The sequence below is a fragment of the Nematolebias whitei genome, chromosome 10 (assembly GCF_014905685.2).
Source record: "Nematolebias whitei isolate Nwh7 chromosome 10, NemWhi1, whole genome shotgun sequence".
NCBI lineage: Eukaryota > Metazoa > Chordata > Actinopteri > Cyprinodontiformes > Rivulidae > Nematolebias > Nematolebias whitei.
This window is the reverse complement of record NC_056507.1, coordinates 31,313,733-31,328,198: the sequence shown is the minus strand read 5'-3', so window position 1 is coordinate 31,328,198 and position 14,466 is coordinate 31,313,733. Positions and strand designations below refer to the sequence as shown.

Genomic DNA, 14,466 nt, shown 5'->3' with positions numbered 1-14,466 from the left:
CACACACACACACACACACACACACACACACACACACACACACACACGGCTGCACCCCCTCGCTTTAAATGAATTGTGTCTGTAATCAGTCGTAACATTTAATATTAAATGTTGAGAAATGTCGAGGCTTAAATTAAATATTTTTAACACAAAGTTTTTTAAAAAAAAGAAGAAATTACAATCTCTTTTTAAATGATAATTCAAAATGCAAACTAAAGTTTTTACTAAAACCAGCATTCGTTGAGGAATGTACGTCTCCGGTCACCTTTTATGCCCGAGTTTAAAACTAAAACCATCGAATGATGAGAAACTACGACATCATGATTAATTTGGTTAAACCTTATAGAACATTATGCACACACACACGCACACACACACACACCCTTGTGTGATCTGTGCATTTTAAAATTATTCTCAGGTACTACCAGGGAACATGTCTACTCTAAAGGCTCTCTAGTATCTCTAGCACTACTATCTAGACTCTAGTATTTCATCATTTCTAATTATGTTTTGTGTTTCATATTTTTATTCCATATGCTGTAATTATATCTTGTTACTTTTTATTTGATGCTGTGATCTTTTTTCTCTTTTGTTAAACACTTTTTTTTCTGTTTTAAATGTGCTTTATAAATAAATCTGACTTGAGTCAATGTAAAACTCATTTTGTGTCGACAGCTGTGTTAATCTGCGACAGCCATCGTGAAGCAGGTCGACTCCAATTTAATCAGTTGAAGTGCATCTGATTACTTCCTCTGAGTTTCATAATCTGTCCAGTGGTTAATGAGATATTTTGCTAACAATTTAATTCAATTCAGTTTATTTATAATGCGCCAAGTCACAACGGAAGTTGTCTCAGGGCACTGAGCATTCATATATAAATAAAAAATAATAATTTGACATCATTTATCTGAGGAGCAGACTGCTTTGAATTCAACTCCATCACAGACTCTCATCTTGAGCATGAAGGCGACAGTGGAAAGAAAAAACTCCCTCATGAGGAAAAAACCTGTAGCAGAACCAGGTTCAGGACAAGCGTCCATCTGCTTCGACCGGCTGGGTTTGAGAAGAACAGATACACAATGGCAGGTCAAGAATCACGTTAAGATAGAAATAGTATCAAATGAAAAATATTCAATTTTAACAATTCATTTAAGGAAATGAGCTCAGTTTATCCTCTAGTAGTCTAAGCCTATAGCAGCAAAACAAGCTGAAACTAACTATAGGATTTATCAAAAAGAAAAGTCTTAATCCCAGTCTTCAAACTGGACAATGTGTCAGCCTCACGGACGGAAACTGGAAGTTGGTTCCACAAGAGAGGAGCCTGATAACTGAAAGATCTTCCTCCCATTCTGCCTTTGGAAACTCTAGGAACCTCGAGTAAGCCTGCAGTCCGAGAGCAAAGTGCTCTGTTAGGAAAATATGGAACAATAACAGCCAAACACATGGACAGACACAGATGTAAAATTATCTTGGCTTGTCTTTCAGTGGTGTGATAAAAAATAAATAAATAAATAAATAAATAAATAAATAAATAAATAAAAACTTGAGCACAAACCTGCAGAAATGAATCAGTTTCTTAAAAAAATAAAAATAAAAAATAAAATAAAAGCAAGATTTTATTTCCATGAGTAATGTTACAATGGGTCTCCTGTTCAATAATTTTTTTTTTTTTTTTTTTTACAAATTCCAATCCCAAAAAGTTACTAATTAACCAATAAAGACTGAATTATGAATAAAAAAAAAAAAACTTAGCATCCTATAAGGACTGCCAGCATCTTTTTAGTTTTGCCGAATTTATTTTTCATCCCATACGAAGCACAAAAGATCTTGAACTTCTATGTTTAAGCTGCGTGAAGCTGACACCCCACCCACGTGAAAAATTCCAGCAAATACAATGAGTGGTTAGTTCAAGGACTCAAGGATTTTTTTTATTGTCGTACCAGCTCACATTTTCACGTTTGCGATACGAAATTCGTACTCAGGTCCCAGATCAAGCAGCTTAACAATTAACAAATAAATAAAAACAAATGTGTGCTCAAATAGTGCTCCGTTTGTGCTGTGAAAATAATTATTTGTGCTGCTTTGGTTTCTGAGATATCAAAAATTTATTTTAAGTCATCCAGCAGATCATCATCTTGCTCCAAAACAAACCAAAGTGCTCTACGTTTTTAGTGCTTCATTTGTGCAGCTTTTGTTTATGAGATATTAGAAGTTAGAATTTCGTCCGATGACGTCGATGTTTGGGACTGCCCTCGGGTGCAGGGCTTCTGGAAACATGATTGAAGATACAAATCCCTTCCCGGTCATCTTTTGACTTGATGAGTTCCCTGATCATTTCACCCATGATCAAAGCTCTGATACATATTCTCCTCATGGCGGCAAGAAAAATGATCGCGGTCAATTGGATGAAACCCGACTATTGATCAGTGGATTCCAAAAATAAGACACGTGTGCAAAATGGAACAATTACATAATGTTTAACTACAATTTAAAACTCAGAGCTCTGAACAACTGTGGGGACATATTGTTAATATTCTTAAATAAAGCTCTTTTGTTGTATTGTTATTTTTTTTTAATTTAGCCCTGTACAAATAGTACAATAATCAATAATACAATAGTCCCTCATTTATCGCAGGGGATCCGTACCCTGAAGACAAGCGATAAGTGAAAAACCGCGAAGTAGGAATAGTAGTACAAGTAGTAAGAAGTAGTTTATTTTATCATGTATATAGGTATATATTAAGGTGTTTTAAACCCTTCTCACACTCTTGCAATATTCTAAACAATGTTTCTAAACTCTAAATGCTCTAAAAGAGCACAGCATGTCGTGATTTCAGCTCTCTGCCTCCTCTGCTCTCAGCCACCTGCAAGTGTTCTTGGCCACGCCCACTTCTCCGCTCTGCACGCTGAGCATCTGATCAGCTGCAGCAGGACGTTTATCCTGCAGCAGTACGGGCTGCACAAAGCTGCAGGAGGTGCTAAATAATTCAACATAATTAATTTTAAATACAAATTTTATGTCAATCGTGCGGCTCATCCATCAATCTGCCAGTTGTGTCATGTCCACTCTTATTTTGAAAAACCGCGACAGAGCGAATCCGCGATAAACGAAGTAGCGAGGGACTACTGTACTGCGTTTTTGTTGTTGAAGAGACGGCCGAGTCTAAAGACTTAATTGTATGTACAGGATGTTACCTGCCTGTTTCTTGTTTGGCAACAAAAGTTAAAAAATAAAATCAAACATGCGGTGATAAAAACACAAAGGGTATGTAAAGAACACCACCTTCCTAAAAAAGGGCTGTGAAAATTCAAATCTTACCTCGTTTCTGCATGAAGACAAAGAGTTCATCGAGGAACTCCTTTCGCTGGGGCTCATCATCTAGTTCATAGAGCTGCAGGGAGAACCAACAGGACACCAGTCAGCTGGTACTGGGAGGTGACTGGAGGTATTTTTCATGTTTACATCCATCACAACTACAAACCTTGGCAAAATCTCTCGACGGCTCTCCTTTTATTTTTCCTCCTTCGTTCTCCTCGGCCCATACGCCTCCTCCTCCTCCTCTCTGCAAAACAAACATGTACATGTTAACAGTTTGTCAATAAAACCCATGGTTTATTGCCAGCAGATTGCTGCAGAACACACACACAATCCTTTTATTTTTGCCTTTAGGTTGTTTTTTTAATCTTATGTACTGAGACAAATCATACACTTGGTGCCAGGGTTCTTTAGCACCTGATTTACAGCATCACAAGGTGTATTTGCTCGAGGCCCCCTCCTCCGTAGACTCACAACGGTGCCAAACTTCCACCACCTGTAGATGGTTTTTCTAACCGTGGACCGAGCGATGCCCGTTTCTTTAGAGATGCTTTTGTATCCCTTCCCAGCGTAGTGCAGATCCACAATCCTCCTCCTGACATCCTCAGATAGCTGCAGTGCTGGAGACATGGCTACCAACACACTAGCAACCTCTGGAACAGCAGACTGTCACCAGCCGAGCTTCAGGTGTCCTTATTTATAGGGAGGGGCCCCAACTGCATCTCCTTAATTGGAGCACCTGACTCCAAGCAGCTCTGGAGACCTCGTTAGCACAAAGGTTCACATACTTGTAGTATAGAATGTAAAAAAAACACCTTCACGCTGAATTTAAAAATGATCTTTACTGAATCAAATAATTATTCAACAGATTTAAATTGTCTTCTTGAATGTGTAGTTTTGATGGGGACGTAAAAAAACTGGTGCGACGTTATTCTCTGCACAGATCACGACGCTCCAGAACCAAACACAAAGCAAGTGTTTATTTTAGTGTTCATTAAATCAGGCAGGCTGCTGGCAGCAAATGATGCCAAGAAATAACTTCTTCAAAAACAAAAGATAAAACAGAAGTTTTAGTCCAGGCGAACACTGAAACTCAGAAACTGAGTACCGTATTTTCTGCCGTACACATCGCATCAGTCCAAATATGTCTAATAAAGCGGAAAAAAAACATAAATATGTCGCTTCGCCGTATAAGTCACATTTATTATGCATCACCTATGACAAACCAGAAAAGTGGGCCGGTGTTGTTAAAAAAAATCAATTGGCTGCCAAATGGTGGCCGCGGGAGCGTGACAGGAGGACTTTAACAAGAATTCAACAAGATTAACACTTCAAAACAATTATTTGTTTACTCGACATTATAGTAAAGGTGTGTCTCAGTTGAACTTTTCTTTAATAAATTCACTTTAAAGGTCAAATCAGCTGCATTTCTCCTGGGCGGTGCAGTGAAATGCAGCTGGTTTGACGTTTGCTCCAGGAGTTCCAGAGCGAGACGAAGTGCGTCTCATGAATAGCCACTTTTAACTATTAATGAGACACTTGGCTTGCCCTCTAGTGGCTGAAAATGGTAATGCTCAATATTTTCCATGTCTGAATGAAATTGTCAGATCTCAGCCAAAAATTGAGTTATAACTATGGGGGGGAAAACAAATATGTTGCTTCACTGTATAAGTCGCAGGGCATGCTAATTTATGCAAAAAGGTGTGACTTATACAGCGAAAAATACTGTACTTATCTCAAAACTACCACTGACCGCCTCCTGTCCACAACTCCTGTCAGATGCAGAGTAATCAGAGTATTTCTGCTGGCGACTGGAGGTCTGAAGTGAACAAGAGTGGAAGAGAGTCCCATGGGGTGCTCCAGTCCACCCTGTCTGAACCCTTTAGTCATAGAAACTCACCATCACAGAGTCAAACAGTGCAGATGATTATACAGCCATCACTTTGATTCATCTCCTCACAGAGCCTCTCAAACGCTTCTGTGTTTAAGAGAAACCAGAATGCATGATCTGAAGATAAACTGTTTATCTACAAATTAATATTATACCTCGTTTCATGGTAATCAGATGCAAAATTACTGGTAATTTGTCATCGGTTGATATTAAACCAGACTTTTTTCCAGATTCAACCCCCTATTTTTTGACAATTGCCTTTGAAATCTACCCCTGGTAAAAATCAACTGTGCACGTGTTTTTAAATGCACACAGCCATGCCATGAATAAAACATCATCCATGATGCGTACGAGAAACAACAAGCAGCCATGAAGCTGAGGGGAACTCCTGCAGACACCAACGGCAGAGAGTCTAAACAGGGTTTTAAATCCAGTGTGCACTCAGAGTATGATCAGCTGCACACAGAGGGGTCCATCTGGGACATCTCTGGAGTTATGTCCAGCTACTAACATCCCCTCCCAGGAGACGAGCCTGTAAGCTGAGACAACATGAAGGAATGTGACGACACTGCATCCTGCAGGCTTCTTGTTGCTGTTTGCTGCTGCGGACCGTCAGCCGAAACAAGCTGTGACCACAAACACGTCCGAAAGACAAAAGGTCCACCAGGGGGACATCAGCTCAAAACAAAGACAACACAAAACCGTGTTTTTACTGTAGTTCTGTTAAAGGTTAACCGAAGCGCACCACAGACGTTTACAGCCTCATAAATCCTGTTAGCACGTGAAAAAAGGGCACAGCTTTAAAACAGACGTTCACAAAGAAGAATGCTAACACAAAAAGACACGTCAGAAATCTGACATATATGATATTTTAATTGCCGTAGATACCTCTTTGACCAATGAGTCTGGAGAAATAAGAGTTTAAGTCTAACAAGATTAACTAAACTAGAGCTACAGGCTGGTCAGTCCAGGTAGAGTTACACTGTTTCTCTAAACTGAGGTTGTTCAAGAAGCTGAACAAAGTCAAATATTATTAGTTCACAAGTTTCTACCGAACGCCACTTGTTGTTTGAAACGACCGCGTTTGAAAGTCAAATACGGCAGGTTTTATTTTCAATAAGCTAAAACGTTAAGGAGTCGACCGTCTCCCTCATGAAAACCTTTAAACTGTTGCTCAGACCAAAAATAATCAGGTCGTCCAACTGTTTCCTAATTTGTTTTTGTATTTTTGTTCTGTGTTCCTATGATTTTAATGATTTGAATGAATTCTTCAGTATTATCATTAGTGCGTGTTGTTTTTTCATTAATTTTCCTCTCACTCATGTTCTTGTTAAGCACTTTGATAACAGTTTCCGTTTTAAATGTGCTCTTTAAATAAAGTTGACTTGACGTTCCATTTAGCCATTTTAAGATTTTTTTAAAACCAACAATTAAACAAATATGTGCGAGTTATCAAAGGCGATTTTCATCTGCAGTTCCTGAATCTTTAACTCTTTAAATGTTTTTTAAACGTTTACATTTTTTTATTAAATCTATAAAAATCAACATACATTTATTTGCTTTACATGCTTCAGAAACTAAAGGTTCTGTTTACACGTGTTCCTGGCGCTTTCATGGGTTTAAAAGAATAATTATTCATTTCATACGCCTTATTAGATATTTAGCATCCCCACCCCCCCTTGAAGAAAAGACTCAACTGAGCTCAAATAAATGTTGAAAACAAAAACTTTCATTTCCTCATCGTATTTAAATGACCACATGAATAAATCATTTGATGTTGACGCCGTAAAAATTGACATTTGCTTCAGCTGAGCACAGATGACGCAGATTAACCAAGCGAAGCTTTCAGTTTAGGTAGATTAATCAGGACATGTGGTTTCTTCACCACCTTCCCCCTTAAGAAGCCAGCGGGACATTAGAGGTTGAAAACGTCGGGGCAGCTCGAGTGCAGCTGTGTGAGGGCCTGCTGAGAGGCCACAGCTCTGCACAGAAGCTGCTCTTCACGATTAACTTTCGTTCATTGGGTTTTCATTTATTTGTTGGTTTTAAACGTCCCTTCACAGATCTGTTTTACAGCCCTCTGTTGCACGTCGTTCTGACTGTGTGGGTTCATGAGGCACACCGAGCGCCCCATGCTGTGGATTAAAACAGACGTGCTTCAGAAAACAAAACTTCTTCTTAGTATTTGCCAGGATTACTTGCTGCACGTACAGAACCGTGTCATCCTCTGCCAATATTCCACTCCACCTAATGTTGGATGCGGCAGCGTGAGCAGACTTGGGGACAAAAATAATCCCAGGAATGAATAATCTGTTGCTTCTGGTCCAACTCTCGGTGTATTTACTAAAAGCGCAGTTCAAACTGTTAATTGTGACACACAGTTCACAGCTGCATCGTAAAGTTACGTAGAGGCTCTTTGTTGTTGACGTACACCCACAACCTATTTAGCCCCCCCCCCCCCCCCGGTCGACATCTTGAGGCAGATGTTCACACTGAGTCTGGTTCTGACGGACTTTTCTTTCTTTTAAAGGAAGGTTCTCACCAAATGACCCCAAATGTTTGCACAAAAGGAACGACCGGGGTTCTTTGTAGACGACTTGAAGGTCTGGGGTTCGTTAATGAAGAGCTCCGAGAGCACAATGTGGTTTGAAATAAGTTAAAATAGATCAAAATCTAAAACAAACAAACAAAAACAAACGTGTTTTATACCAAACTGTGTATCTACAACAACATACAACGTTTCAGATATAATATTATTCATAAAAGGCACACATTGACACCATAAAATCAAAGATAACACGTTATCCTGAACTATATACCACATGCTGCAGTTTCCTCTGTTCATATGTGTCAAACTCAAGGCCCGGGGGCCAAATGTGGCCCTCGTTGACATCTTATCTGGCCCCCAAGATGATATGTGAAACGTAAAATACTTTTGTCTCTTGAATTTGTTTAGTAATCTTTGATTATGATGTCCATAGCACAACAGAGAACATCAAATGAGACCAATCAAACTCTTGTTGAGGAACCTGTGACCAAGAAAAGATGTTGGTGTCTGATTTAATTAATCTAGATTATGAAACTGGCCCTTAGTTTGAAAAATGTTTTAATTTTGGCCCCTTTGTAAGTGAGTTTGACACCCCTGCAGGTGTTTTAAATATATGCAGTTCTGAAATGCAGGTCCGCACTGAATGTAAACAAAGCACACAGCTGAAGCGGCTGAGCCCCAGCGTTAGCTCTCGGCTGATCTTCATTAGGCTGGTCTGTGCAGGTCAACAATAACGGACAAATGGGACAAGAGCAGCATTTAGGAGGAAATATGGGAGTAATTCTGCAGCTACACCCCAAGGAAAGGAGAACACAAGAAGCAAGGGTCAAGACTAAATATTGGGGATCGAACAGGACTGTAGAACGCTCTGCTCGAACTTTTGCAAACTTTGTTTCTTCTCAAAGTCTTCGTGACTTTGCAACGAGTACCTTTAAGCTCCAACACGGTGATGCAGGTTAGATATTGTCCCTGAATTTAATCATTACTTGTAGTTTAGTCAGCCATCTCTTCAGACATGTCACTTTAATCATTCCTATCAGGTAATCATTGAGTCAAGTGCTTTATTTATACGTTACCTGAAGCTCATGTTAAGCACCTCCCACAAGCCTCTAACTTTCTGCAGACCACCACCACCACCACCACCGTCACAAACACCCACTTCAGGGGTTAAAATGGTTAAACAGTCCACTGTATCCACCACACACACACACACACGTTTGCAGAGTTGTTGACGCTGTTAAAAGCCTCAAATTAAAAATTCTCTTAAATGGACTCCCGTCCTTCCAGCAAAAAAAGAAAATAAAAAGTATTGAGGGGAGATAAACACCGCAGGCTTTTCACCATCAAATCGAAATAAAACCCTCCCCCCTTATTGATGAGGAAGTGGGACCTACTGCAGATCTATTAACAAAGAGCCTTCAGTTAATTGCTCACAGAGCTTTCACACATGCTGCCTGGGAACCCTGATAGTGTTCAGGATGTGGGCCAGGAAAAAGGATTTCTTTGTTGTTCAACGGACAACGTTTCAGACTTGGATTTTAAATAACTTAATGCATCCTGCTGCAAACCAATTCTGTAGACGTTTGTCTTTCCTACCATGCGTTAAAAGCATTCAAATATTCACATATCGCCATATCGTTGTAGTAAAACTAACATTTCTTCACGAAATGCACATCTTCCACCTCTTTCCTGTTGAAGTTTTAAACAAAGACGGTTAGAACTCACACATAAATGAGGTCTCAGTCTCAGCTACCATCACCCCAAACTTTAGTTCAATATCTGTAAAACGGACTGATTTAAAGTTATTTTGGTGGTTTCTATGGTTAATTAACTGCGGGGGTCGTCTTGAATGAATTGAACTCCAAAAGTTAATCAGTTGTAGATGTACACCCAGTGATTCTTTTCTGAGAGTTTGATTAAAATAAGTCCAGTGAGTCAAGAGATACTTTGTTAACAGACAGACAGGGTTGAGACCAAAACTTAAAGCTGAAGATTTTATTTAAAATATGTTGCGCAGTTTTTCAGCAATCAGAATTGGTTGGAAGTGACTCTCAGTTATTAACGCGCAAAAGTTTAGCTCCGTATCTGCAAAACTGACCGAGGTTGAGCCTTTTTTGTGTTTGCCAAGTTAAGTTAGCTGTGGCGGCCATCTTGAGCTGGACTGACCACAAACATCAATAAACTGTAGATAAACAGTTAAAGATTACTATGTGAAAGTGTCATTAAAATTTGTTCAGTGGCTCATGAGATATTTTGCTAACAGACAAACGAACGCACACAGAGGCTATTACATTCTCCATGTCACCACGAAAGGAACGATAAGCCTAATTAAAGACTCAGCTATCTCTGTATGGCAAAAGTTAAATCCTTTTTTAACTTTCTGATCTAAAAGTTAAAACCTTTTTTTTTTGTTTTGTTTTCATCTAAAATAAATAGTTGAGCCTTTCCTCCATAAAAAAAAAAAAAAAAAAAACCTTCATCAGCTGTAAAGCCTCTCGGATAAACTCTGTTTTACACATGCAGGTAAGAAAGGGACAGTTCAGATCTTTGGAAAATGGGTTCGGTGGAAACGTTATGAATAGTAAATATCTTACTTGCTGTAGATAGCTCTTCGGACTAGTCCAGATTAACGAGTCAACAAGTAGTTGGCCACAGTGGGTCAAGACCAAACGGGTCCATAATTTTATAACAACTCCAAGCTCAACATTTTTAAACACGTAGTGAAACGAACAGTGAAGTTACGGTTTATAAAAAAAGCATTAGCATCAACCGCGATGCAATTTTGGACACAAAGAATTATTTTGTTACTTTGGTTTTGACTCCGCTCAGGCTAACTACAGTTAGCTCGTCAGTCTGGTTTGTTTCTGACCGGACTGAAATGGTGCGAGCAGAACCAGCGCGACGACGACGAAGGAGCTGGTGGAGGAAACTGGAAACTGAGGAGTACAAAGACCTGGGGATGTTCATGACAAAGACCTGGGGATGTTCATGACAAGGACCTGGGGATGTTCATGACAAGGACCTGGGGATGTTCATGACAAAGACCTGGGGATGTTCATGACAAGGACCTGGGGATGTTCATGACAAAGACCTGGGGATGTTCATGACAAGGAACTCTGAGGTACAAGAAGGGACAGAGACGCCTCGTATTTTCTGAGGAGGCTGCGGTTCAACACCTGCAGGACGATGCTGGGGATGTTCTGGGGACCAGTGTTATATTGTTTAACGTCGGGGTGTGGGTTGAAGGTGCAAGTGCAAACAGAATAAATAAACTTGATCAAAGGACTAGTGGTGAAAAGAGGATGTAATCAAAGTTCAAGCCCATCTTTAACAACATCGCACCCACTTTGTGAGGTCCTGCACACATGTAGCCCTACAACCTGTTTGTCCGGCTTTAATATGATCATTTATTCACATTCTTCACTAGCTTCATTTGTTTTTATTGTCTGCTTCCTGTTATCCCTGCTCTGTGCATTCAAGGAGTGGCTGCAACAATGTTAAATTTCCCTCCGGGGATCAATAAAGAATTCCTCTCCATCTATCTGAAATCGTTCAAAGAGCTAGAAAACAAGTAAGATGTTTATTGTTCATAACCTTTCCACAGAACCCCACTTCAAAAGCTCTGAACTATTGCTTTCATTTAAATAAAAATCATTAATATTCCAGGTTTGGGCAGCTGGTGAGTTAAAATAAAAGAACAGGAGCTCACTCACTGCAGCAGCCTTTTATTGCATTGATTTAACGCAGGGGAAATAAGGCGCCATTTAGTGTTGCTAAGCAACGGCTAAATCATGCAAAGCGCCGAGCTACAATAACGACAGCACGGAGATGATCTTTGTTCCAGCTCTAATGAGCGGCTCACAGTTGAACACATCCTTTAAATAAGGGTTTTAAATGTTTGCATCAGAATAACATTTTGAAGTTGGCTGTAGAGCTTTTATTGATTTTGTAGCTGTCAAAGAAGGGTGTAAAATAAGAAGATACTGCACCCTGGAATAATGAGCATGAGGTGCATCAAACGCTCAGTGATCATACAAAAAGCTCCTTCTGCTCTAATAAAAAGTAATGCAGGAAAACGCAGCGGCTGTTTTCATGCTGTGAGGCACTGGTCCAGCTGTCCCTCCACAGCCTCATTAATCATAATGTATTATATTGACATGGGGCCTTTTCAAGGAGACCAGACACACGAGGGCCAGTCGGGCAAACCTTCAAAAAGAAGGAAAACATCCACAAGAGGAGCCTCTTTTCTTTAAAGCACTCGAAAACACCTGCTGGGTCTTATTATTTAAAGGAACGCTCAACGATACACACTTACAGTGTAATAAAAATAATATTGTATTTTACGCCCTATAAGTCGCAGCTTTTTCCATCATTTGCATGCCCTGAAACTTATAAGCAGAAGCAACGTATTTAAGGATCTTTTTTCCAGATTTAAAAAACTATTTTTGTCTCAAGATTTGACTGTTTTCATTCATTCTGACTGAAAATATTGACCACTACCATTTTCAGCCACTAGATGGCACTCGAGAAGTATGGCATGCCGTTGTGTCATGTAATAGGTACAAAGTGGCTATTAATGACACAATCGGCTTGCCATAGCCTGCCACCTTCGTCCAGCTCGCCTGGAGCAACCGTCAAATCAGCTGCATTTCTCTGCACCACCCTGGAGAAATGCAGCTGAATTGACCATCGAAGAGCATTTATTAAGTCAAAGTTAGACTGAGACACACCTTTATTATGAAGTCGAGCAAACAAATAATTATCTTTAAGAGTTAATCTTGTTAAAATCTTGTTAAAGTCCTCACGTGAACGCTCCTGCAACTGTCATTTGGCAGCCAGTAGATTTTTGGCACAACACCGGCCCACACTTCCAGGTTGTCAGCGGTGACGCGTAATAGATGCAACGTATTTATGGATGTTTCCACTTTATTACACATATTTGGACGGATGTGACTTTTATGGCTGTGCGCCGTGTACGGTGTAAAATACGGTAAAAATAATACACACCTGAGGCCATGCCAGTAACCCTCTGCTCCCATTTCATCTCCATCCACTGACCTCAAGTAGCTTCTCCGCACAGTTAGAGCTGGATCACAGCCAAGGACGGTGTGGTGAAACTGTTTGTTTGTCTCGAGGCCTGAGACTTGAGGTGCACAACCAAGACACCAGCCAAAAATACCACCAACATTTAGGCGTCCTGCCAAATGGACACGCTCCGTCCTCTTTAAGGTGAGAAAGCATGCGGTGGAGCGGGCAGCAGTCAGCCTGACCCTCAACAAGAGGAAGTCAATAATTAATAAAGACACAACCGTGCACAAGCTGGAAGAAAAGAAGCGAGCACAGATGTTTGTGTTTCTCGGAGCGCTGCAGCCTAGACATGACTTCCAGCACACGTTAAACCGTTCACACACAGTGAGTGTACCTGCTTGAAGAGCTCCTCGTAGCTCCAGTCGGTGAAGCCGTTGGGCGAAGTGAAGACGGTTGGAGCTGTAGGAGACGGCCGCTCCTTCTCCTCCTGCTTCAGCGCTGGACACTCGGGCTCGGCAGCAGGTGCATAGGGCTGAAAGCGAGAAACCTGTTGGAGTTCCTGCTTCTTCGCCTGAAGATGAGGCCCATGCTCATCTCCCTCCTCTTCCTCGCCTCCCTCCTCAGGCTCCGGCATCTCTTCCGCCTCCTGATGCGAGTCCTCCACCTTCAGGTCCAGTCTGCTCAGGCTGTGCTGGGCGGCCTGATAAATCTGCCCGTTGGCTCTCCCGAACGGGTCGGGTCTGGAGCTGGACGCCCGGGCCGCCGCCGCCTGCTGGGCGAACAGGAGCTGAGCTTGGAGAAGATGTTTCTCCTGCAGGTTCATCTCCAGCTTGGCCCCCTGTTGTCTCTGCAGCTGCTCCATCATCGCCTCCAGCTTCACCCCTGCAGGATGGGGCTGTGGACAGCCCGCCAGCGGCCCCTCCTCACAACAACTCGACTACGGACACACAAAATAAATAAAGCAGCAAAGTGAAAATCTTTCATGTGCAACACAAGAGCTGAAAGAGGCAAATGATGTTTCAGAAACATGTCCATTTGTTTATAATTAAATAAAGTTAAAGTGAACTTTGACCCCATTAGGTGGCTTTAAAACTCCAAACAAGCTTAATGTTAGAGAGCTACCACATTTCGACACTCAGCTTGTTTCAAATCTTAAAGAATAAAAGATTAGTCTTGGACTTACTGTTTACATAAACTGATTTTATGCATCATGTGAAGTTTGTTCGGAGCAGCTTCCAGGAGCGCGTGTCTCATAAAACCCGTGCAACATTTCTGCTCTGTGGCTTTGTTACTGTAACAAACACGAGAAAGAGTCGTCGACACTCACCGTGCGCGCCCTGGAGGAGTTCATTCTCACCAAGTCTGATCTGTAGTTTGATCCGCTCGTTTCCTCCAATAATCACATCGCACCAGCAGTTTCTGGGTTTTTTCTGTTTGCAGTTTGTCTTTTGATCGAGAGTGATTTTCACCAACCCCTGCGGTGTGGAGGCCGGAGAGATCCCAGCGCTGCAGGAGGAGGAGGGGTGATAGTGCCGTGCGTGCGCGTGCACGCGCGCGTTACCTCCCCGCCTGGTCACTGCGCATGGAAACTCAAACATCTTTGATTGTCTGTGACTGGTGACACACACACACACATACACACACACACACACACACACACACACACACACACACACACACACA

General features: G+C 41.2%; 1 protein-coding gene across 1 annotated transcript in view; it reads right to left on the bottom strand.

Annotated features, from left to right (window-relative positions):
* LOC119416351 (AT-rich interactive domain-containing protein 3A) overlaps positions 1–14,362 on the bottom strand; it is a 22,103-nt gene extending 7,741 nt beyond the window's left edge. The window contains exons 1-4 of the mRNA XM_037683584.1: positions 14,111–14,362; positions 13,178–13,720; positions 3,483–3,563; positions 3,320–3,392 (exon numbers count right to left, since the gene is read on the bottom strand). Of these exons, the coding sequence (XP_037539512.1) occupies positions 3,320–3,392; positions 3,483–3,563; positions 13,178–13,720; positions 14,111–14,134 (721 nt within the window). The 5' untranslated portion in view covers positions 14,135–14,362. The remainder of the gene's footprint in view (positions 1–3,319; positions 3,393–3,482; positions 3,564–13,177; positions 13,721–14,110) is intronic.
* Positions 14,363–14,466: the final 104 nt, after the last annotated feature.